The 22293-nt window shown below is 44.7% G+C and overlaps 2 protein-coding genes across 5 annotated transcripts; both read right to left on the reverse strand.

Annotated features, from left to right (window-relative positions):
• Positions 1-254: 254 nt before the first annotated feature.
• LOC106604857 (uncharacterized) lies at positions 255-4067 on the reverse strand. 2 transcript variants are annotated; one of them, XM_014199922.2, is made up of 4 exons: positions 2943-4067; positions 2350-2409; positions 1078-1180; positions 255-696 (listed from the first exon to the last, which is right to left on the reverse strand). In XM_014199922.2, the coding sequence occupies exons 1-4, from the start codon at positions 3174-3176 to the stop codon at positions 338-340; spliced, it is 756 nt and encodes a 251-aa protein (XP_014055397.1). In that variant the 5' UTR covers positions 3177-4067; the 3' UTR covers positions 255-337. The 2 variants fall into 2 exon arrangements, with proteins under 2 accessions (XP_014055397.1, XP_014055399.1); XM_014199924.2 differs by lacking the exon at positions 2350-2409 and having other exon boundaries at positions 2943-4064.
• Positions 4068-5700: 1633 nt separating this feature from the next.
• LOC106604856 (E3 ubiquitin-protein ligase BRE1A) lies at positions 5701-22164 on the reverse strand. Of its 3 annotated transcripts, none has more exons than XM_045718229.1 (22): positions 22039-22164; positions 21119-21305; positions 20898-20966; positions 20688-20786; positions 20417-20564; positions 16841-17026; positions 14269-14384; positions 13993-14139; positions 13718-13792; positions 13435-13554; positions 12688-12867; positions 12396-12531; positions 12137-12258; positions 11811-11967; positions 11451-11709; positions 11234-11351; positions 10735-10884; positions 10119-10331; positions 9805-9930; positions 9507-9647; positions 9206-9310; positions 5701-6846 (listed from the first exon to the last, which is right to left on the reverse strand). In XM_045718229.1, the coding sequence occupies exons 2-22, from the start codon at positions 21293-21295 to the stop codon at positions 6670-6672; spliced, it is 3021 nt and encodes a 1006-aa protein (XP_045574185.1). In that variant the 5' UTR covers positions 21296-21305; positions 22039-22164; the 3' UTR covers positions 5701-6669. The 3 variants fall into 3 exon arrangements, with proteins under 3 accessions (XP_045574185.1, XP_045574184.1, XP_045574183.1); XM_045718228.1 differs by having other exon boundaries at positions 10119-10328; positions 13309-13554; XM_045718227.1 differs by having other exon boundaries at positions 13309-13554.
• Between the last annotated feature and the right edge of the window lie 129 nt (positions 22165-22293).

A 22293-nucleotide genomic window follows, 5' to 3' on the forward strand; every position in this document is an offset into this window, starting at 1 on the left:
ATAGTGTAAATGCAAACACTGACAGCCTTGCAGGAGAGAATAGAAACCATTTCAAACTACTGTGTTTAAAATGGTCTGTGTGACGTATCTTGGAGTAAAACAAACGTATTAAACCACTTTAATACTTGCCCGTTCTGTTTTTTTTTTTTTAAATACCTGTATTCTCCATGTATCATAGATTTCAGATGTTATTATATGTAACAGACAAACACACCTAATGGGATAAGAAATGAGAAACCGGTTTCTTATTTGCATTTCCAATCAAAAATCCCAGAGGTTGCTTTATTTTCACTTGAGAAACAGAGACCATCATCCTTCCAACTATCCTCCCATCCCATCACTCATCTCCCTTCCTCCTCTCCACCGCCTTCACCCTTCCCTCCAGGATGCTCAGGCGGTCTTCCACGTGGATTGTCTTTTCTGATCCGTAGCTGGCAAGCCCCAGAAGGGCACACCCGAGCACCAGGCCTGCCAACCGGACAGCTGTGGTGTCTGAACCAGCCTTGGCGTCGCTGACGATCAGGCCGAAGAGCCACAGCGCTGTGCCCGCCTTCAGCATCCAGAACACCCTCCTCAACACGCCCACCAATAGGCGCAGGACAATGGACAGCACCCAGTAGCCAATCAGAGCCAGCAGAGCCCATTGACCTACCGAGGCCACGCCTTCTGGTGTGAAGTGAGGGAACGGCAGGTGGACTGAGAGATGGAGGGAGAGAGAGGACGAGTGTTTAAATATCGCCAGGGGTAATTCAATTATTTTGTCACTATCTTTACTCTTGAACTTGAGTGAATTTGAAGAGCAATCTCTTTGAAAACCAATAGCCTGTGTGCTGTTTAGATCCTATTAGAGAGATCAAATCAAAGACAAGTGGAAGAATTCAAACCCACACTGCCCAGTTCCCATATTACAGAGAGGGAGTGCGAGTTCTTCTCAGATACAGGTTTGACGGACAAAAAGTGAGCATTTAATGTGTGCAAGTGAGAGCAATACATGATGATTTTAGCTCTCTAAACCCAAAGTAGATGTGATGTAGAAAGGATGAACCTACACACATGCACACACACTCGGTCACCCACCATCAACTCCTGTGACCCTGAGGATCTCTGTGACGTAAACCGCGATGACATTCAGGCCGCTGGCTGCTCCTTCAGCCATAAACCGGATCAACATCTCAAAGAACTAAGAGGGCGGGGGAGAGAAAGGGTGAGAAGAATTTTGACATGACTTACAGTACAGCTTACATATTTGTACTGTAAGGGGAGAATTAAAACTGTTACTCTGGTGAAAAAATATTCTAGTCCTATTCTAGAGTAGAGGGACATACGTTCACTTTAAAGTGGCCCACGAAGTCAGCTCATTTCCCCCTGCCTTTAACCTATAGCTTACGTTATGTACAGTAAAATGTATTTCTTACCATGATCCTGTAGTGAGTGATAGAGCAGCACAACTGACAGTGCGACAAGTAATACTAATTAGAATGACCCCAGCTGTTGCTACAAGGCCAGCTGTCAATCAGTATAAACAGGTGGCGTCTGCAGGTGTGGGTCACTGATTCAATCGTCCCACTCAACGCTGACCTAGATCTTTTTATGAGTGGTAGGCATGTTTGATTCCTACAATACAGGTTGGCTTTGATCATACCTAGGCATGCCGTTAGTTTATTTAGTTAAACACAATGGCCAGTCGGTCACCATACAAGTGCAATCCACTTGTATTGAGCGAAATGATTGGGTCCCTATGCACAAATGGCTTTCCCAGCTGGCATCATGGGGGTATTGTTGATGATGTAACACGGGTGTGTGGTGTGTGAGATCGAAGCTGTCCTGTTATTAAAATTAAAAACAAAAAAAAGACTTGACAGCTAGACCGATAACTTCCCCCATTCTGCCATACTGGAGCAGCCCCTCTTAAACCTCTCCAACCCCCCCCACAGACGGCTTAGCTGAGGTCAAGGGTAGTCATAGTAGGACAGCCTGACTCCTCTGCACCTGTTGCTACCCTACACAAGCACCACTGTTCTGTGTGTCAGAGCAGGCCAGAGACAACTGTCCATCTCTGTCACCTTGTAATGTGTCCGCATGTAACTTTTAAAAAGGCAATCTGAAAATCTAAAACATGGGCATGAATGTGGCTATGAATGTAGGCTATACACAGTTACACAAACACATAAACCATACCCACAATTGGCATAAAATGTAAGAGTGATGTAGTCATTTGCCTATCTGTATAACACACATGCTGTATGAAGTGACTGACATGTACCCTGCAAACAGAGCTATAAGGAGCTTTGTTTTGGGCCCATTGTCAGAGCAGAGGTTAGTTAGATGAGGAACCTGGTGGTTTCTTACCATGGCCATGGTATAGACGTTCTCTTGACCAAGTACTGACTCTAGATATAACAGCACACTCTGGGGTAGGGTGCACAGAGTGGTGGCAGCAGGGGAGAGGGTGCATGGATATAAGCATACATGAAATTAGGGCAGAGTAGAGGGGGGTGATTAGAGGAGAGATTATCGGGTAGTGGGGCATGGGAAGAGAGGGAGATATGGGTCAGAGAAGAAAAGGAGATGGGGGAGGGGTGGTGACGAAGCAAGGAATACAGTAAGATTTGAGAAAGACAATTTTAGTTGACAGAAAACCACAATTAAGCAATGCTTTTAAATTTAGCAAATGTCACCCTTAGAAGGAAGATAGTTAGAATACATAAATTAAGTATAGTTAATTGATTAAAGAATAGAATAACACAGGAAACAGGGGTGTAATCATTAGTCCAAACGAGTTTTTATTCCACAAATTCAGGTAGGTCCCTCCCCGTTTCGTACCGTTAAGAAAAGAAACGGCGTAATAGATACGCCCCAGGATTAAGTGCTGGTTAGATTTACTCAAATAGTCTACTATTAGGTAGCGTACATTTTATGGCTTATTTTCCAATCCTCCTTACCTCAACAGTCGATTCGATTACATTGGTTCCCACCACGGACTCCACGTATTTGTGGACATCTTTGCAGGTCCCGGTGACCAGGGACCGGAGGCTGACTGATGCCTGGGCCGCTTGAGGGCTATCCTCCGAAGGCATGGCCTGCACGACGCATCGCGCTGCCAAGCCAAGCATCAAAACAAGCGTGGATAATAAAACTGGTATTGGGGATGAATCTGCACGGTTGTAGGAAGTCATGTTGGGAAATCAAAATGTAGGCTCATTCAGGTGATAAATAGAATAGGCGATTATATAAAAACGGTTTCTTGAGGATCAGCGCCTTGATCTATAGAGCCCAGATCGATGTATGTGCAAATGCTTCAAACGGCGTATTAAAAAGCAGGTTTAAAAATGGCTTCTGTTGACAGTCAGTCATTCAAGCAACGCGACCGAGCTGTAGCTTGTTAGACCTATTATTGGCTTGCTCTGCAGGGGTATTAAAATATGGAAACACTAGCCTTGCAAACTTATTGAGAAAACATAATTAGCTGGGCCCTATACTCTAGTAGGCTACTCATTGGTTGTATGATCAAACACGCAAGTTATTAAATCACTTAATAGCAGCTCAACGTTTTTTTTAAATTCTAAACTTTGGCAACGTTACCACAAACCAGGGCATCGTTCTAGGACATTTAATATTAACACAATGCCTTTATTTGGTATTGAACTGGTTAAGAATAGAATGGCGTTAATTTCTGAAAATGTATCCTTTCCCTGGTGGATACAGTATATTTTAACGTTAAGGTTATCGATTTACTTTACAAGTTTCTTTTTAGGTTTGCGCTAAAAAGCTACGTTTTTGCAGGCGCGATGACGTTGTGTAGACCATGCGCGGGCCCTCAATTTTTCGTCTTCGGCTTCAGTATTCCACACGGATGTTGCTATATATATTCCTTTGTTCCAGGGTTTGCATCAAGTTCAACACCACGATCGACTGTCTTGCATAAAAGCTTGTTTTTATAGGTATACTACGCCGTAGTTGCTGCTGCCCTAAAGGCGCACCTTGCCGTGAAGCGACGCTGGCTTCTGGTTTAGTACAATGCGACAGTTCTTCCTTCAAACCGGTCTGGGAGACAAGACCGGTTTGGTGCCTTCAGAAAGTATTCACACCCCTAGATTTTTCCCACATTTTGTTGTTACAGCCCGAATTTAAAATGGATTACAATTTGATTTACTGTCAACCCATAATGTCAAATTTGAATAATGCTTTTCGAAATTTTTACAAATTAATAAAAAATAAGCTTATATATCTTGAGTCAAATTTATTCAACTCTATGACAAGCCTAATACTCTGTTCAGGAGTAAAAATGTGGTTAACAAATCACAAGTTGCATGGACTTATTTTGTATACAAATAAGTGGTTAACATGATTTTTTTTTAAACCCCATCTCTTACAATTATCTGTAAGGTCCCTCAATCTTGCAAAGAATTTCAAGCACAGATTCAACCACAAAGACCAGGGAGGTTTTTCAATGCCTCAAATGGCACCGATTGGTAGACGTGTACAAATAAAAAAGCATACGCTGAATATCCCTTTAAGTATGGTGGTTATTAATTAGGCTTTGGATGGTGTATCAATTCAACCAGTCTACAAAGATACAAGCGTCCTTCCTAACTCAGTTGCCGGAGAGGAAGGAAACTGCTCAGGGATTTCACCATGAGGCTAATCTCTCGTGGACAGATTCACATGTAAATGGCAAGTGAAGTGACAACTTTGCAAGAATTTTACTTCTGGGTAACTAAGATTACCATGAGGCTAATGACGATTTTAACAGTTAACAGTTCGAGGTTAATAGTTGTGATATAAGAAAACAGGATGGTTCAACAACATTTTAGCTACTCCACAATACTAACCTAGATGGAATCCTGTACTGAATAAAAATATTCCAAAACATGCATCCTGTTTCTAACACACTTAAGTAACACTACAAAAATGTAGCCAAGAAATTCACTTTTTTGTCCTGTATACAAAGCACATCACTGAGTACCATGTCTTAATTTCAAGCATGGGGGTGGCTGCATCATGTTATGGGTATGCTTGTCTTCGGCAAGGACTAAGGAGTTTTTTGCTTTGGTGGATGAAGATAAACGAAATACAGCTAAGCACTAGCACAATCCTAGAAGAAAACCTGGTTCAGTCTTCTTTCCAACAGACACTGGGAGACTAATTCACCTTTCAGCAGGACAATAACATAAAACAAGGCCAATCTACACTGGAGTGCTTACCAAGACAACATTGAATGTTCCCGAGTGGCCTAGTCACTGTTTTGAGTTAAATCGGCTTGACTATGTATGGCAAGACTTGGAAACAGCTGTAATCGCTGCCAAAGGTGTTTCTAACGTATTGTCTCAGGGGGTGAATACTTACCTAATCAAGATATTCATTTTATTTTTCATAAATCTTTCATAAAAGTTAGAATTTTTCTCCCACTTTGACATTTCAGAGTATTTGGTGTAGATTGTTCCAACAAAAATTACAATTAAATCAATTATAATCCCACTTTGTAACAACAAAATGTGGAAAGAGTTAAGGGGTGTGATTACTTTCACAAGGCACTGTATAATAAGAAAGGTTTTGAGATTTGCACACTGGAGTTTGTGGTTTCTTCAACACATGTTAAAGGTTAAAACAGAAATAGGATTTTGATGATAATGAATAGGCTATGTAGCTTATAAAATGCACAAACTAGACTGATAAAGAACTAATCGCAAGACAAGTATCTAGTTTTGATGGCAGTTTAATAACTTGTGGAGCAGCAATATTACACATTAGCATCAATTCAAGGTATTGGTAGCCCGTCAGTGTGTCCCTGATGAGGCAGCTTTCAAATAAAAAAATTAAAAAAATACATGCATACAAATACAAGGAAAACATTGACTGGTCACACAAGGGTGCATGCTGATCAAGGGACTCACCGTTGATTTTCTAACCATCTAAGCAAATGGTTAGTCCGTTTTTCTTTCTCCCTCACATACACACGCATGTAAGCAGACATGCCGACGCACAGACACCACACCAGTCTAAAACTAGAGCCAGAGGGGCCCCCAGAAGGTTATCTGGTGTTTCGTTCCGTGGGGCAGGAGCCGTAGGAGTACTGGGGAGAGAGAAGCTGAAAGTATCAGTCATTATAAAAAGGTTATCAGGGTCTTCAGTGCATCACTTTAGCCCTTCAGGACTAGAATTCAGTGAAAGGTCTGTAATTATCTAGTCCATCCAAAAAGAAGGGAGAGGGCGATAGTATTTTTTTATAAACACCAATAGCTACAGTCAACTATGGAAAAGCTTCAAGTCAAACCTCACTTTTCCCCCACACAAGGCCCTATGTACTGTAACCCAGCCAGCCAAGCACAGCCAGCAAATATAACCATGATCATGATCTCCATAAGACAATGTAATGTAGGCCCAGTCCAGAAACAACCCAAAGCATCCCCCCCCCAGCAACATGGCAGAAATTCCACCTAGCCAATCAGAGTGCAAGGTGGATCTATTTCCATATTGATTACATGCCCAGACGATATTCTCAGATTTACACGTGTCTAGTCTCACTCCATCTCACACGCTAGTAGCAGGGGTGATAAAAGACAGTTTTGTTCGGCTGGAGAGAAAGCCTGTGTGGATACTGCTGCCCTCCAGGCACTACTATCCTACCCCCTACGCTCCCTGCATTTAGGTCTCCCCCCTCCTCCCTCTCTATTCGATGTAGATGCGGTGGAAGTCGTTGGCGCCGAAGGCGGCGTTGCACTTGGGGCACTTCCTCTGGCGCGTGTCGTAGCGCGTCTTGACGCACTCGAAGCAGAAGACGTGGAAACACTTGGTCAGGACGGCGTCCTTTACCCGGGAGTTACAGCACGGGCAGGTCAGACGTGCCTGGGGGAGGGAGAAAGAGAGGGGGAGGGAGAAGGAGAGGAGAGAGAGAAGAGAGTGGGGGAAAGAGAGAAATTGAGGCCAGAAAGATAAAAGAGAGCAATGAGAGAGATTGATAGAACAGGTGAGTTAGGGCTGAAATACACCACATGATTTTTTGCTGGGTCTACGGGCTCTACACATCAGAAAACATCTCACGTTTAATGACTCAGTCACGCCAAATCCTAGTTAACTAGTAATCTGTAAAGGCGCCGCCGCGGCAGTACGATTGGACAATTGGGACAGAATTGGCTGTATTTGCTGGGCAGGTTTACACATGTGTAGTAAGGAAAACATCATGGCAACTGAGGAAAATGCTGCGTTCCTTAATGTACATTGTTATCAGGGGTCTAGTGCGCGACGCTCTTCCACTTCTCAGAATGGTTCTCGTTTATAAAAAGTTTAGATTTTTTCCAAATCAATGTCTCGCAAGATCTCTTAATGATTCATTAGTATGCTAGGCTCTAATGTTAGACCAAAAAACACGTAATTAGGCTACTTACGACATTTTATTTGTATGATTGTGATGAAATGGTAAAAAAAAATAAAAAAAACGCATGCGGCCAGAACTCAAAGGTACGTGCCACTAGGCTTAATATGCTTTGATTTAAAAAAAAATATATATAAATGGAAGTGTAGCTTCTTAACTCCCTCTGCTCTAAAATCCGATTAAACAGTAGTTAAGTTACTTAGCCTACATAATTCAAGAAGAATAAGATCACAAATGCATATTCCCATGAAACTGATTGGGATCTACTGGTTGGCATGCAGATGCAGCATGGACGTTTCACCCATAAAACGTGAAGAGGACAATATGGATTGTCAATTTTGCAAAAAGAGCTTGAGAAAACAACAGGTTTAAATGCAACATAGCCCAGCAGACCAGCTAACTCGTGCGTGTGTGTGTGTATACAGTGCCTTCGGAAAGTATTCAGAACCCTTGACTTTTTCCACATTTTGTTACGTTACAGCCTTATTCTAAAATGGGTTAAATAGTTTCCCCCCCCAATCTACACACAATACCGCATAATTACAAAGACAACCAGGTTTTTAGACAATTTTGCTAAAAACACTGAAATATTACATTTACATAAATATTAAGACTCTTTACTCAGTACTTCGTTGAAGCACCCTTGACAGCAATTACAGCCTCGAGTCTTCTTGGGTATGATACTACAAGCTTGGCACACCTGTATTTGGGGAGTTTATACCATTCTTCTCTGCAGATCCACTCAAGCTCTGTCAGGTTGGATGGGGAGTGTCACTGAACAACTATTTTGAGGTCTCTCCAGAGATGTTCAATTGGGTTCAAGTCCGGACTCTGGCTGGGCCACTCAAGGACATTCAGAGACTTTTCCCAAAGCCACTTCTGAGCTGTCTTGGCTCTGTGCTTAGGATCAGTGTCCTGTTGGAAGGTGAACCTTCGCCCCAGTCTGAGGTCCTGAGCACTCTGGAGCCAGTTTTCATCAAGGATCTCTCTGTACTTAGCTCAGTTTATCTTTGCCTCGATCCTGACTAGTCTCCCAGTCCCTGCTGCTGAAAAACATCCCCACAACATGATGCTGCCACCACCATGCTTCACCATAGGATGGTGCCAGGTTTCCTCCAGATGTAATGCTTGGCATTCAGGCCAAAGAGTTCAATCTTGGTTTCATCAGACCAGATAATCTTGTTTCTAAATGTCTGAGTCTTTAAGTGCCTTTTGGCAAACTCCAAGCGGGCTGTCATGTGCCTTATACTGAGGAGTGGCTTCCGTCTGGCCACTCTACCATAAAGTCCTGATTGGTGGAGTGCTGCAGAGATGGGGTATTGTGTGTAGATTGCTATGGAAAATGTTTTACTTAATCCATTTTAGAATAAGGCTGTAACGTAACAAAATGTGGAAAAAGTCAAGGGGTCTGAATACTTTCCCGAAGGCACTGTATGTGTGAGAGAGTGATGAACTTGTGGGGTAGGTGAAGAGAAACCTTATACTTCTGAGTAGCTCTTTGGCTGACGTTGGGACATGCCTCTTATCCGCTTTGAGCACTCCTCACACTTGTAGATAATGGCAGATGGGGCCAAATATATTTAACATGTTTGAAAAAGTGTGGCAGGCATCAACTGCAAATCGGGTATGAGCTTCACTTTATGGGCTGCAGCGTTACGTTTTACTTTGGGTTTGCTTCGATTTTCTTCCATATTTGGAAAAATGCACCGAGAGCTGATCGGGACATGTAGATCAGGCTAAAACCGTGTAGTGTTCACCCACCTTTAACTTTATAGTGGCATTTTTACAGACCCGTATTACACCTGGTGTAAAAAGCGTGTTCATCCAGACTACCTTGTAATCGTTGATTTCCTCATTGAGGATGTCATCGCCGTTGCGGACGGTCTCGGCAGGTTTCTTGGCCTTCTCGATCTTCCTCCGCAGTTTGGAGATGTCCTCCTAAAACACAACAGGGGAAGGAAGAAAATAGTTCAGCAGGGTGCTCCAATCAGTAAATAAACTGAATTGTTATTTTGTTCAAGTGGATTTGAATTGTCTGTGTGTGTGTGTGTGTGTGTGTGTGTGTGTGTGTGTGTGCGTGGTTACACGTGCACATGGACAGTTACCAAAATGTAGCATGTGTTTGTGGCCTGACCTGTGCGCGGCGTGCATTGAAGGACTGCTTCTCTTTGGAGATGCTGTTCTCAATGACCTCCTCTCTGACGGTGCCCAGTCTCTGCTGCACCTGGTCCAGCTGACTACGCACCTCCTCCGACAGCACCGTTGACTCCTGGGTCTGGAGGGAGGATGGGGGGGGTGCAGAAAGCAGATACTTTGCACGTTGGCATTTTTAAAGGAAGTTTGTGTTAAGTACTTATTTATACTCGTTGTGTGTGTGTGTCCATGGTGTGTGTGTGCGCGCGCATCATTTTCCATAGGTGTGATTTTGATACCTTGCGTTTGTTCATGTCCAGAGCTTGTGTCCTCAGAGCCAGCTCTCTCTCTGCAGTACCGATGGTGCCCTGGAGGAGGCGCTCCTTCTCCTCCAGCTTTCTCACCACCTGCAGCTGGGCATCCACCTGAGAAAGACCGATAGAGAGATGGAGAGAGCGATAGAGAAATAATGAGAGATGGCCAGACATAGGCTCCATTATTTGCTAGTGTCAAGATACTGTCTTTCCCTAACACAAAAGTCAGCCTGAACCGTGCACCTGCCATTTAGACGTTCAAATCCCTTTACTGCACTGTTTCAATCACCTGCTCTCACCTGCGTTTTGAGCGTGAGCAGCTGGTCGGCGAGCTCCTCCTTCTCTTCCTTGAGCAGCTTGTGGATCTGGTTGGACTTGATGCGCTCCGACATCAGTTTGAAGTTGGCGTCGTCCTTCTCCCTGAGCTGCTGCATCAGCCGGATGTTCTGCTCCTGCATGTCCTCAAAGGCCTGGCCCGTCACGTCCATCTCACTCAGCAACGCATCCTCCTCCTGGGGAGAAGGGGGAGAGACAGGGGGGAGGGAGAGGGGAAGGAGAGGGGGGGTATTGGTGTGGTGAAAAGGGAAGGAGAGAGAGAGAGAGAGAGAGAGAGGTGGGAGAGAGAGGGTAGGAAGAGCGAGGGGAGGGTAGCAGAGGGGTGGAAGGATATAGGGAAGTAGGGAGAGGGTAGTGGAGGGGTGGAGAAGAAGAGCAATGGAGGGGTGGTAAAGAGGGAGTGGTAGACAGAGACAGAAAAGTAGGTTGAAGAATGGATCGATGGAAGGAAGGAGGAGCAAAGAGGGGGGAAATGACAGGGAGAGAAATTAGTCAAAAGTATGATGCTCAAATGCACAAAGACACGCACACGCACACACACATACACACAACCCGCACACACACAACCCAGATACACACCTGCTTGGCCAGGGAGAGCTTCTTGTTGAGGATGTTGATTTGTTCCTCGACAGAGCGGATCTTCCGGAGTGCCTCCTCATCGGCCATCTTCTTCCCCTCCCTCCTCTCCCTCTCCTCCAGATCCCTTAGACGCTGCTTCAGCTCCTCTGCCTGACAGTGAATACAAAGCCGTTATCACCGTCAATAAATCGCTTCCCTATGAGCAAAATATGTTGAAAATACGTCCTTTTGGTTGAAAAGACAGTGAAAATATGGCTTTCCAACATCTTGTGCTCACTGGGTTATTATCACTCAATAGTAACTCAATATACAGAGAGCACATAGTGGTTACATCACTGTTATACCATCAATCAATTACTACCACTCAATACTAACAAGCCAATCCCCAGAGCATTACTATCATACAACTAACCAATCAATTAAACCCATCAACAGCACACAATGCTTGCTGGCGAAGTTTCACTTGTCTTTTTATAAGTAGCGTCAGCCAAGTGTATACCTCTGACTTGGCCTTCTTCTCAGCGGCCATGAGCTGGACTTTGTCCCTCTGCTCTTTGGGCGCGGAGCGGTACATATCCAGCAGTAGCTTCATCTCCCTCTGAGACTCCTGGGCTTTCCTACAGGGACATAGCCTTCGTCAGCCACTCCTACTGTCCTCCTCATTATCACCCCAATTATCAATCACCAATCATGACTGTCACCACAATCAAACTTACTTTAGCTCCGCCCGGACAATTTTCAGTTGCTCCACCTCCTTCCTCTTCGGTCCTCCAATCACAAACGGGCGCTCCGGAGCAACCTCCTCCAATTGGTTGCTGGTCCCAGCCTTCTCCTTCTCCTCGGTCCCACCCCCTCCACGGGTTGGCCTCTCTCTCTCTCGTTCCTTTTCCTTCTCTTTCTTCACCTCTTTTTCTTTCTCCTCCTCTTTGATTTCTCCCTCTGTTTCTGTCCCAGGCTCTGTCTTCACTGAGGTAACTACAGAGAGAGAGAGAAAGAGAGAGAGAGAGAGAGGATGAATATCAGTTAATAAGGAGTTAATAAAGAGTTAATGATGATTAACACTTAATAACACATACTGGTGCTGGTGGGCGTGGCTGAACCATTGTCAGACTCCATCTTGATGGTGACATCAGCAGAGGCAGCGGGTGTCTGGGGGGAGGTGGTCTCTTCCTTCAGGTCCAGCTCCGTACTGGATTGTGATTGAAGGATAGCACTGCCCTTCGTAGTACGAGCCTATGAGAGGAGGGAATCGCACAGATGAATTTTGCAGATTGACAATATCTTTCTCTTTATGGTCTTCACTCCCTTACAGTCTCTCTTCTTCCCTCCCTGCATGCCTCTTACACCCTCGCTCTCTCCATCTCCCTCTTGCTCTCTTTGTCTCGCTCTCTTCCTCCCTTACCTGGCTGAGGTCAGTCTGTGCCTCTCTGAGTGTCAGTTTGTATTTCACAACCTCTCCCTTCATATGCTGGTTGTGTGTCTGCAGGGTGCTGATCAGGTGACGCATCTCCCTGTTGATAGGACCTGAGAGAGGGATAGAGAGAGAGAAAAGACTAAAAAAAGAAAGATGACGTTTTGAAGGAGTATCTCAAAACTGTGCCTAAACACTAGCCGGTGAGCGTGAGGCCAAATTTATTTTCATTTGTGGTGAAGACGCTGACCTGCTTGTTCGTTGGCAGCGAGGGTCTGTTCAAATTCGATCCGGAGCATCTCGTACTCCTTCCTGACCTGGGCCAGAGTGTCCTCTAGCTGGAACACCTCAGTACGCACCTTCCTCTGGAGAGACACCTCGTCATTCTGGAACACAGACAAGAGGCGGTTACACACACACACACACACACAGCCTCGTCGTTGTTGAATAAAGAGGCTAAACTCACACACGTCACTCTCGATTAAAAAGACGTTAAAGTCAGACACGCGCTTACAGGCACTAACGCATGCACGCAAACACACCTCCATGTGTTCTAGCTGTCGGAGGCGTGCCGTCCTGGTGGTGTTGAGGCGTGTGCGCGTCTCGTCCAGCTGAGACTTGAGGCCCACAGACTCGTTGTAGAGGACAGAGAACTGGGACTGGAGACAGCGGTACTCTGAGCTCTCCCTCACCACCCCCTCAGCACGACTCAACAACTCCACCTGACAGAGAGAGGCAGAGAAAGAAGGAGAGAGAAAGGGAGACAAGAGAAATGAAATGGAGTGAGAGAGAGGTGAAGAGATACAGACAGCATGAGAGAGGGATAGAAGTGAGAGAGACAGATCAAAGATAGGGATAGAAGTGAGAGAGGGATAGAAAAGAGAGGGAGAGAAGTGAGAGAGAGACAGAAAAGAGGGAGAGAAGTGAGAGAGAGACAGAAAAGAGACACAGAGAAGTGAGAGAGACAGAAAAGAGAGACAGATCAAAGAGAGGGAGAGAAGTGAGAGAGAGAAAAGAGAGGGAGAGAAGTGAGAGAGAGACGGATCAAAGACAGGGATAGAAGTGAGAGACATAAAAGGGGGGGAGAAGTGAGAGAGGAGACACAGATTGGTAGTGAGCAAAGCAACAGAGAAAGCAGTAAAAACCTCCATCTATCTATTTACCTTCATTTGACTGGTTTGGATGGCTGAATAAGGACGTGGGACCTCAGCTAATCCAATGGCTGGGTTGGGGGAGAGAGCCATAGGATTCTGGCGGCCCAGGCCCTGGGTCAGGCTCTGCAGGCTCACCTTCATGTTGTTGTTCTCCTGGTTAAACGTCTGCAGGTCCTGCTGCCGCCGCTGCAGCTCGCTCAGACGGTTCTCCGCCAGCTCCCTGTTCTCCTCCAACTCACTGTTCATCTCCTCAAACTGGCAGGGAGAGAGAAGAGTGGGATGACGAGGAGGGGGGCAGAGAAAGAGGGGGTTAAAGGGAAAGGAGAGGAAGAGGGATGGAGAATGAAAGAGTTATAACTCCAGGTCCATGCAGTTTCTGACAAGTACAAATGGCAGAACAAAGAGGATGTTTTTGTACCTTTCTCTTGTTGATGGTAATGGTTCCACACACACTGCTGGCCTCCCCACACACCTTGTAGCCTTTACTGTTCACCTGGGAGGAATTGCACAGTGGCCATGGAATAAACACTTTTACATTCACATAAATATAGTTCTGTGGTATATGAACACAATGACACAGAAATACTTCATTACAAAATGGTAGACCACAGTAGATGTCAAACACACATTACTGCAAAGAGAGAGAGACTCAGTCTGACGTGGATTCACAAAAACATACAGCCGCAGTCTTACCCTCTCCAGGATTTCCCCCAGGTGTGTGTTGAGGCGGTTCTCTCTACGTCGGATCTTCTCCATGTCCCACTGGAGCTCCTCGATGAGGCCCTGCAGCTCACTGACCCGCGTGTCTGCCCTCGCCACTGCCGTGCCCAGAGAACGAGACTACAGATGGACAGGGACACAGAATCACTGTTAATATGATCGCGGTGGGGATCCATTAGTAATGTACATAGTGTAGCGGGAGATAAATAAAACAGACCCGACGTGTTATGATGAAAGACATCAAATCACCTCGCTAGTCATGTGACTGTGCTTCTGCTGAAGGTCCTCAGTCAGCTGACGCAGCCGGTCATTCTCACTGGACAGGAGGGTGTTGAGCTGGGCGGCGACCTGCCACACGGAGCCCTCTGGAAATACAAGACTTGATGTCATGACATTACTACTACTCCTGACTTCACTCACACAACAAGGAACTCACTCACTCAAGGAACTCACTCACTCACACAACAAGGAACTCACTCACTCACACAACAAGGAACTCACTCACACAACAAGGAACTCACTCACTCACAACAAGGAACTGCCTCAAGGAACTCACTCACACAACAAGGAACTCACTCACTCCCACAACAAGGAACTCACTCACTCCCACAACAAGGAACTCACTCACTCACACAACAAGGAACTCACTCACAAACAAGGAACTCACTACAAAGACTGCCTCAAGGAACTCACTCACTCCCACAACAAGGAACTCACTCACTCCCACAACAAGGAACTCACTCACTCCCACAACAAGGAACTCACTCACTCCCACAACAAGGAACTCACTCACTCCCACAACAAGGAACTCACTCACTCCCACAACAAGGAACTCACTCACTCCCACAACAAGGAACTCACTCACTCCCACAACAAGGAACTCACTCACTCCCTCAAGGAACTCACTCACTCCCTCAAGGAACTCACTCACTCCCTCAAGGAACTCACTCACTCCCTCAAGGAACTCACTCACTCCCTCAAGGAACTCACTCACTCCCTCAAGGAATGACAATACTACAGTGGGGGAAAAAAGTGTTTGATCCCCTGCTGATTTTGTACATTTGCCCACTTACAAAGAAATTATCAGTCTATAATTTTAATGGTAGGTTTATATGAACAGTGAGAGACAGAATAACAACAAAAACATCCAGAAAAACACATGTCAAAAATGTTATAAAATGATTTGCATTTTAATGAGGGAAATAAGTATTTGACCCCTCTGCAAAACATGACTTAGTACTTGGTGGCAAAACCCTTCTTGGCAATCACAGAGGTCAGACGTTTCTTGTAGTTGGCCACCAGGTTTGCACACATCTCAGGAGGGATTTTGTCCCACTCCTCTTTGCAGATCTTCTCCGAGTCATTAAGGTTTCGAGGCTGACGTTTGGAAACTCGAACCTTCAGCTCCCTCCACAAATGTTCTATGGGATTAAGGTCTGGAGACTGGCTAGGCCACTCCAGGACCTTAATGTGCTTCTTCTTGAGCCACTCCTTTGTTGCCTTGGCCGTGTGTTTTGGGTCATTGTCATGCTGGAATACCCATCCACGACCCATTTTCAATGCCCTGGCTGAAGGAAGGAGGTTCTCACCCAAGATTTGACAGTACATGGCCCCGTCAAATGATGCGGTGAAGTTGTCCTGTCCCCTTAGCAGAAAAACACCCCCAAAGCATAATGTTTCCACCTCCCTGTTTGACGGTGGAGATGGTGTTCTTGGGGTCATAGGCAGCATTCCTCCTCCTCCAAACACGGAGAGTTGAGTTGATGCCAAAGAGCTCCATTTTGGTCTCATCTAACCACAACACTTTCACCAGTTGTCCTCTGAATCATTCAGATGTTCATTGGCAAACTTCAGACGGGCATGTATATGTATTCTTGAGCAGGGGGACATTGCGGGCGCTGCAGGATTTCAGTCCTTCACGGCGTAGTGTGTTACCAATTGTTTTCTTGGTGACAATGGTCCCAGCTGCCTTGAGATCATTGACAAGATCCTCCCGTGTAGTTCTGGGCTGATTCCTCACCGTTCTCATGATCATTGCAACCCCACGAGGTGAGATCTTGCATGGAGCCCCAGGCCAAGGGATATTGACAGTTCTTTTGTGTTTCTTCCATTTGCGAATAATCACACCAAATGTTGTCACCTTCTCACCAAGCTGCTTGGCGATGGTCTTGTAGCCCATTCCAGCCTTGTGTAGGTCTACAATCTTGTCCCTGACATCCTTGGAGAGCTCTTTGGTCTTGGCCATGGTGGAGAGTTTGGAATCTGATTGATTGATTGCTTCTGTGGACATGTGTCTTTTTTACAGGTAACAAGCTGCGGTTAGGAGCACTCCCTTTAAGAGTGTGCTCCTAATCTCAGCTCGTTACCTGTATAAAAGACACCTGGGAGCCAGAAATCTTTCTGATTGAGAGGGGGTCAAATACTTATTTCCCTCATTAAAATGCAAATCAATTTATAACATTTTTGACATGCGTTTTTCTGGATATTTTTGTTGTTATTCTGTCTCTCACTGTTCAAATAAACCTACCATTAAAATGATAGACTGATCCTTTCTTTATCAGTGGGCAAATGTACAAAATCAGCAGGGGATCAAATACTTTTTCCCCCCACTGTACCTGCCCCAAACGACAAAAGACACTCAACACCCTTGTTGCTCTCACCATCCCGAAAACCCTACCCTCCACACCTACCCACAATCCTCACTTGCTTACACTCCTTCACATCTCATTCCCTCACTCCTCTAACCCCTACCCCACATCAGTCTTCAACCCTCTCCCCCCTCCATGCCTCCCTTCCCCCCAGCCCCTCTCTCCCCTGTCACCTGCTCCAGAGGCCTGGTCCTTCTTTAGCTGCTCCACGGTGGTCTTCAGGCTGTCGTAGATCTCCACCACGCGGTTGGCCTGCTTCTGGCTGGACTCCACCCTCTCTTGCAGCTCTGCCTCCATCTCCTCGCTGCTGCTGCTGGCCAGCGTGGCCAGGAAGGATGTGGTCGTCTCCCCCTGGTGGCCTGGAGGACAACCACAAGGTGAAGACAGGAGTTAATACTACTCTGAACTAGAGGTCTCCGTGGGACTGATTTCTTCATCCCGCTCCTGCCCGCTGACTTCTTGTCCAACTCCCACCTGCTTCTGCAAGAACTGGTCCCGAACCCGACCGCAGTCCCACAATGTTATTTTAGGTGTAAGTGACGAAGCTCAGGCAAGATCCCCCCAAAATGTAAATAATATTGCCTAAGAAATCGGTTTAAAGACCAGTGATTCTCACGTGGCCCATTATATTAGACTATGGGTATTATTGGGCTATATCAGCCAATAGGCTAGACGTAATTTGAAAGAGCAGAGTTGAGGCAAAATAGAATAGCATAGCGGACACTTTCACTTGACTTGAGAAATGTTTTGGATAACTTTTAGGGTTGGGACGATTTGCAGGCAGAGTAAAATAAATGTGTTATTAATATTTATTTCTAGTCAATGTCAGAGCCTAAATTATAGCAGGACTCCAGACTGACCATTTAGTCACATTTTGCGTCCCTTTAACTTGGCTGTGCGAGTTAAATGTTTGATTGACCGCACTGGTGCGAGCTGCACATTCTACCTGGTCACCTCAATCAAAACAACCTATTTTTTGGGCAGATAAAAACATGAATAAGTTAAAACAGGAAAGCGCATTATCCTCATGATTCCTGTAATGAAAGTGTCCGCTGTGCCTACCTGTTTTGCTGAGTCCGGCTGCTGTAATGAGCGAGCCTCTCACACTCACTCTCCTCCCTTGGGATTGTATATAATTTAAAAATGCAACTATTAAAAGACACAAAGGTCTCAGCTTTCTGTAGGTATGATATTTATTTCACAATGATTGTTATGGAGTTCAAAGCACACTGTTTTACAATCAAGATATCTTATAAGAAATATACAGAGCGCACAAACCGCAGAGTGAAGGAAATGCAGCCAAAAAGTGCTCAGCATATGTGGGAACTCCTTCGAGACTACTGGAAAAGTATTCCAGGTGAAGGTGGTTGAGAGAATACCAAGAGTGTGCAAAGCTGTCATCAAGGCAAAGGGTGTCTACTTTGAAGAATCTAAAATATATTTTGATTTGTTTAACACTTTTTTTGGTTACTACATGATTCCATATGTTATTTCATAGTGTTGATGTCGTCACTATTATTCTACATTGTAGAATTTAGTAAAAATAAAGAAAAACCCTTGAATGAGTAGGTATGTCCAAACTTTTGACTGGTACTGTTAATATAAAAATAGCCCAATTGTCAACCCAATCACTGGATTAGGTTGCATATCAAAATATTTAGAATCATGCATTCCTGCTTGGACATGTTAGATGTAACAACTTCTTTATTGAATACCATCTCAGTAGTCTATTACACTTCTGAAAGGAAAACTTCGGGATTTTGGCAACGAGGCCCTTTAACTACTTCCCCAGAGTCAAACGAACTTGTGGATACCATTTTTATGTCTCTGTGTCCACTATGAAGGAAGTTAGAGTTAGTGTTGCATACCAATGCTAACTAGCGTTAGCGCAATGACCAGAAGTCTAGCATGAGAAGTATCCCATTATTAAAAGATTGAACTACTTTATAAGATGATGACTCAAATAGATTCTATTGTGCGACACCGCTAAAACATTTTTTTTTTCTTTCTCTGTGCCACCAAATTAGGGGCTGGTGTAACCAACTGAAAAAGTTAGTGCCACCAGGGGAAAATGTTAGTCTTGTATAGTCCTGTATAATAGCCTATCATATTTAGGAAAATAATGTCTATGGAAAGACAACTGCACCATGCTTTGCCGCCCATGCATATAGCCTACAGGCTATTTAATTGAGAAAATATATATTAGCTATACATGATACATATTAAAATACATTAAATACATGATATTGCATGCTCATAAAAAGAGAGGAGAGGTAGGCTACTGAACTCAAAGGACCAAGAATGAGCCTAAGTGAATAGTGCGACAAATAGGTGCTTTTAACACCAGGGATGCAAACTGTCGAGGGCGCAAACACAAGTAAATTGCAAGAAAATGTGCTTATTTTCAGAGTGGGGTTGTCACGATACCAACATTTTACCAACGATGTGATACCAGGTCAAGTATCACTATACCGTTTTCAATACGTTCTGCACAGAAACCTGCCCCTGATATTCACACCACTACCCAATACAAACCATTGAATTTAACTTCACACTGCTTACTGCTCAATAGAATAGGCTACTGCGAAAATTGCAGATTTTCTCATATCCAAAGGCCTACCTGTGATTTAGCAGGAGGAATGTAGTAAGGAATAGAAATGCATAATGATCTGCATTTTCCTTGTGGCAGTAAGGGGGAAAACACTCTATGAAACCATCTTTAGCCTACTCTTCAGACAACTTTACACACATAGCCTACACACATAGCCTACACACATAGCCTACACACTCTCCCTCCCCTTCCTCCCCCTCTACATCCCTCAAACACACACACCCTCTTGCTCTCTCTCTCTCTCTCCCACTCTCAGACAAAAGTTATGCACCAAACAGAATTGAAAGAACACCAGAGAAAGAGATTTCTAATTCAGATAAACAGTGCCCTCAGTCATTTTTGGATCAGTGACAAAATGGGGACAGTGACATGGTTTCTGGAATTATATCACATGTACGCCAATGCTGGTAGAAAGGGGAGAAGATATAGCTCCGGTAATACGGTGCATAACCTTTGAGTGGTTTGGGCTAGAGACATGCGGTTTTCAGCAATGTAAAGGGACAAGCATGACTGTCACTGTGCTCTGTTTTTCCTCTGGCACTCAGAGGCTGCGTGACAGTGAAGCCTAGTCAGACTGGCTTTTGCTCTTGTTCTTACAGGCAAAGTTAAAATATACATTGCATCCACTTCGCTTGCCCTGCGAGACGCTCCAATAAGTAAACAAATGTAACAACAGAAGCCTCATCACTATCTGCACACCCCAGATGGACATCACGGCTAAATTACATTTTAAAACTGATTGAGAGAAGCAGCTGTAGGGTTGTGCTCAGTCAATCATTTTCAATATGAGAAATATACCCCCCCACCAAAAAATTGACGTTTTTCTTCAGATCTTCACGATTCACGTGGATGACTTATTTTGAAATCAACACGGCGATATTCACCGAAAAGTGATGAGGTTGCATCCCTGTAATAGGCATACAACAGATAACAGCTCTCTACTCTGAACAAAAAAGGCTTTATTTAATCAATCTCTGTACGTTGTACTCTTCTGCTCTGCTTTAGGTACCCTGTCACAAACTCATCAGAGTACCCTCTTCCTCGGTCTCTTGCTCCTGACCAAACTCCCGTCCTCTCCTCTTAGTGTTCTCCTCTCTCCATCCCTCCTTTCTACACATCTTTCTCTCTCCCGCTGTACCTCTGTCTTTGGCTCTCTCCTGGTTGGAGTCGCCGTCGGGTTCTGGGGTGTCAGGCTTCAGGCTCCGCCCCTCTCCAGCCAGGGTTTCCACAGACTCGCTCCCTGACTCATCGTAGCGCCTTCCAATCAGGCACACATTGTCGTCAAACTAAGAGGAAGGGGAGAGAGGGGGACGTCGATGTTATTAAGAATACAGATAATAGTTTTATTTGCAAATGTTGATCTATGTGCAATGTTTTAATTGTATAATGTTCATTATTTGAATAGTTACCTGATTCCAGTATCTGTTCAGGATCAGTAGGCTTGCGTCATCAGTAGCTTGACGAGTCTCCAGTCTCTCGATTCTCTCTCTCAGCTCGTCCTCAATCACCTGCAAAGCATCAATCCCCTTGTTGAGTATTATAGATGTACGGGATGAAAACAGGGATTGTGTGTGTATGTGTGAGAGAGTGAGTGAGTGAGACAGACCGACTGTATATACCTGTCTCTGATCGAGAGATTCTCCCAACTTCCTGTTCTTCACCTGGAGAGCTTTGACATCCTGTTCTTCCTGAGCACAAGAAAAAGAGACCAATCAAATGATGGAAACAACACGATCACTGACACTGCTGATGAGTCATAACTATCAGATGTAAAGGCAGACAGACTGACAAACAGACACAGCAGGAGAAATACAGGTTAGGCACTTTTCAGCTCTCTCACCGAGTTGGAAACCCCTCCGAGTTTGATGACTGTTTCCACAGCAGTGCTCCCTCCTGCAGTAGAGCTGACCCCTGGACCCCCATCCTCTCCTCCCTCTCGCTCCCTCCGTTTCTCGGGGGGAGCACTGGAGGATGAAGAGGGGATGCTGGAGTCACACAGACGCTTCTGTGCCGACATCCTCACACCACTGCATTAGATAAAAGGAGAGATTGAATATTAGTACATTAACATCCTGGCTTTACTCAGCGAAATTACGTTGCCACGAGCAGCACCGCAGATATTGCAATGAGTGAGATGCAGGACGTTCTAATACAGTCACGCACAGTATCTGCGCATGGGTTCACTTGAAGTTGTTAGAGCGTGGTAGCAAAGGCAGTACGCTATGAAGATAGGCTAAAACTGCTTCTCCAATAGAAATCCCCAATCACACTTGTAGGCGATGGGTTTATACACATCATTGGCTTCAACGCTCTTAGTTATTATGGACATTTACCCGCTATGCTGTTTACTATTTGCACCTACGTCATATCGCTGAGTCTACCTTTAAATATTCGTTTTGGAAACCCCACATAGCTAGCTACATAACGCCGTTATTAACGGTACATTAGCTAGCTAGAGTCATTAACTAGCTATATAATTTCAAAACAGACATTTGTTTTAATTCATGCCAAAGCCATTTCGGCTATTTGGCCATGTTCAATTAAACCGTTTAGCTAGATAATTGGCTAATTGACAAATACTTTGTAACTTAGATAGCAGTAACGTTTAGCTAATGTTAGCCAGTTAGTACGCTAGCTAATTCAAATAACCACATGCTATAAAATAGCCTTTCTGGGCAGAAACCTTACGGGGGAACTTTCAATCAATACATTTTATCTGTTATTTCATGTATATTCAGTGGTTTGATTTCAATTCCTTACCAATTTTGATAAAATTGTGTTATTTACTGATTCTGTCTGTGAATGTTGATGTTTCGCCTGTCTTCCAGAAACGGAAGTAGCCACTGATATTGAAAGCCGAACCACAGATATAACAATCTTTGGCTGAACCGCTCATCATTTGAAAGGCCGCCACCACGTGGTGGGATAAATTAAATGAGCAATCATGTAGACTAATCAAATCAAATCAAATTGTATTGGTCGCATACACATGCTTAGCAGATGTTATTGCGAGTG

This window comes from Salmo salar, chromosome ssa05 (genome assembly GCF_905237065.1).
Source record: "Salmo salar chromosome ssa05, Ssal_v3.1, whole genome shotgun sequence".
In the NCBI taxonomy this organism is placed as follows: Eukaryota; Metazoa; Chordata; class Actinopteri; order Salmoniformes; family Salmonidae; genus Salmo; species Salmo salar.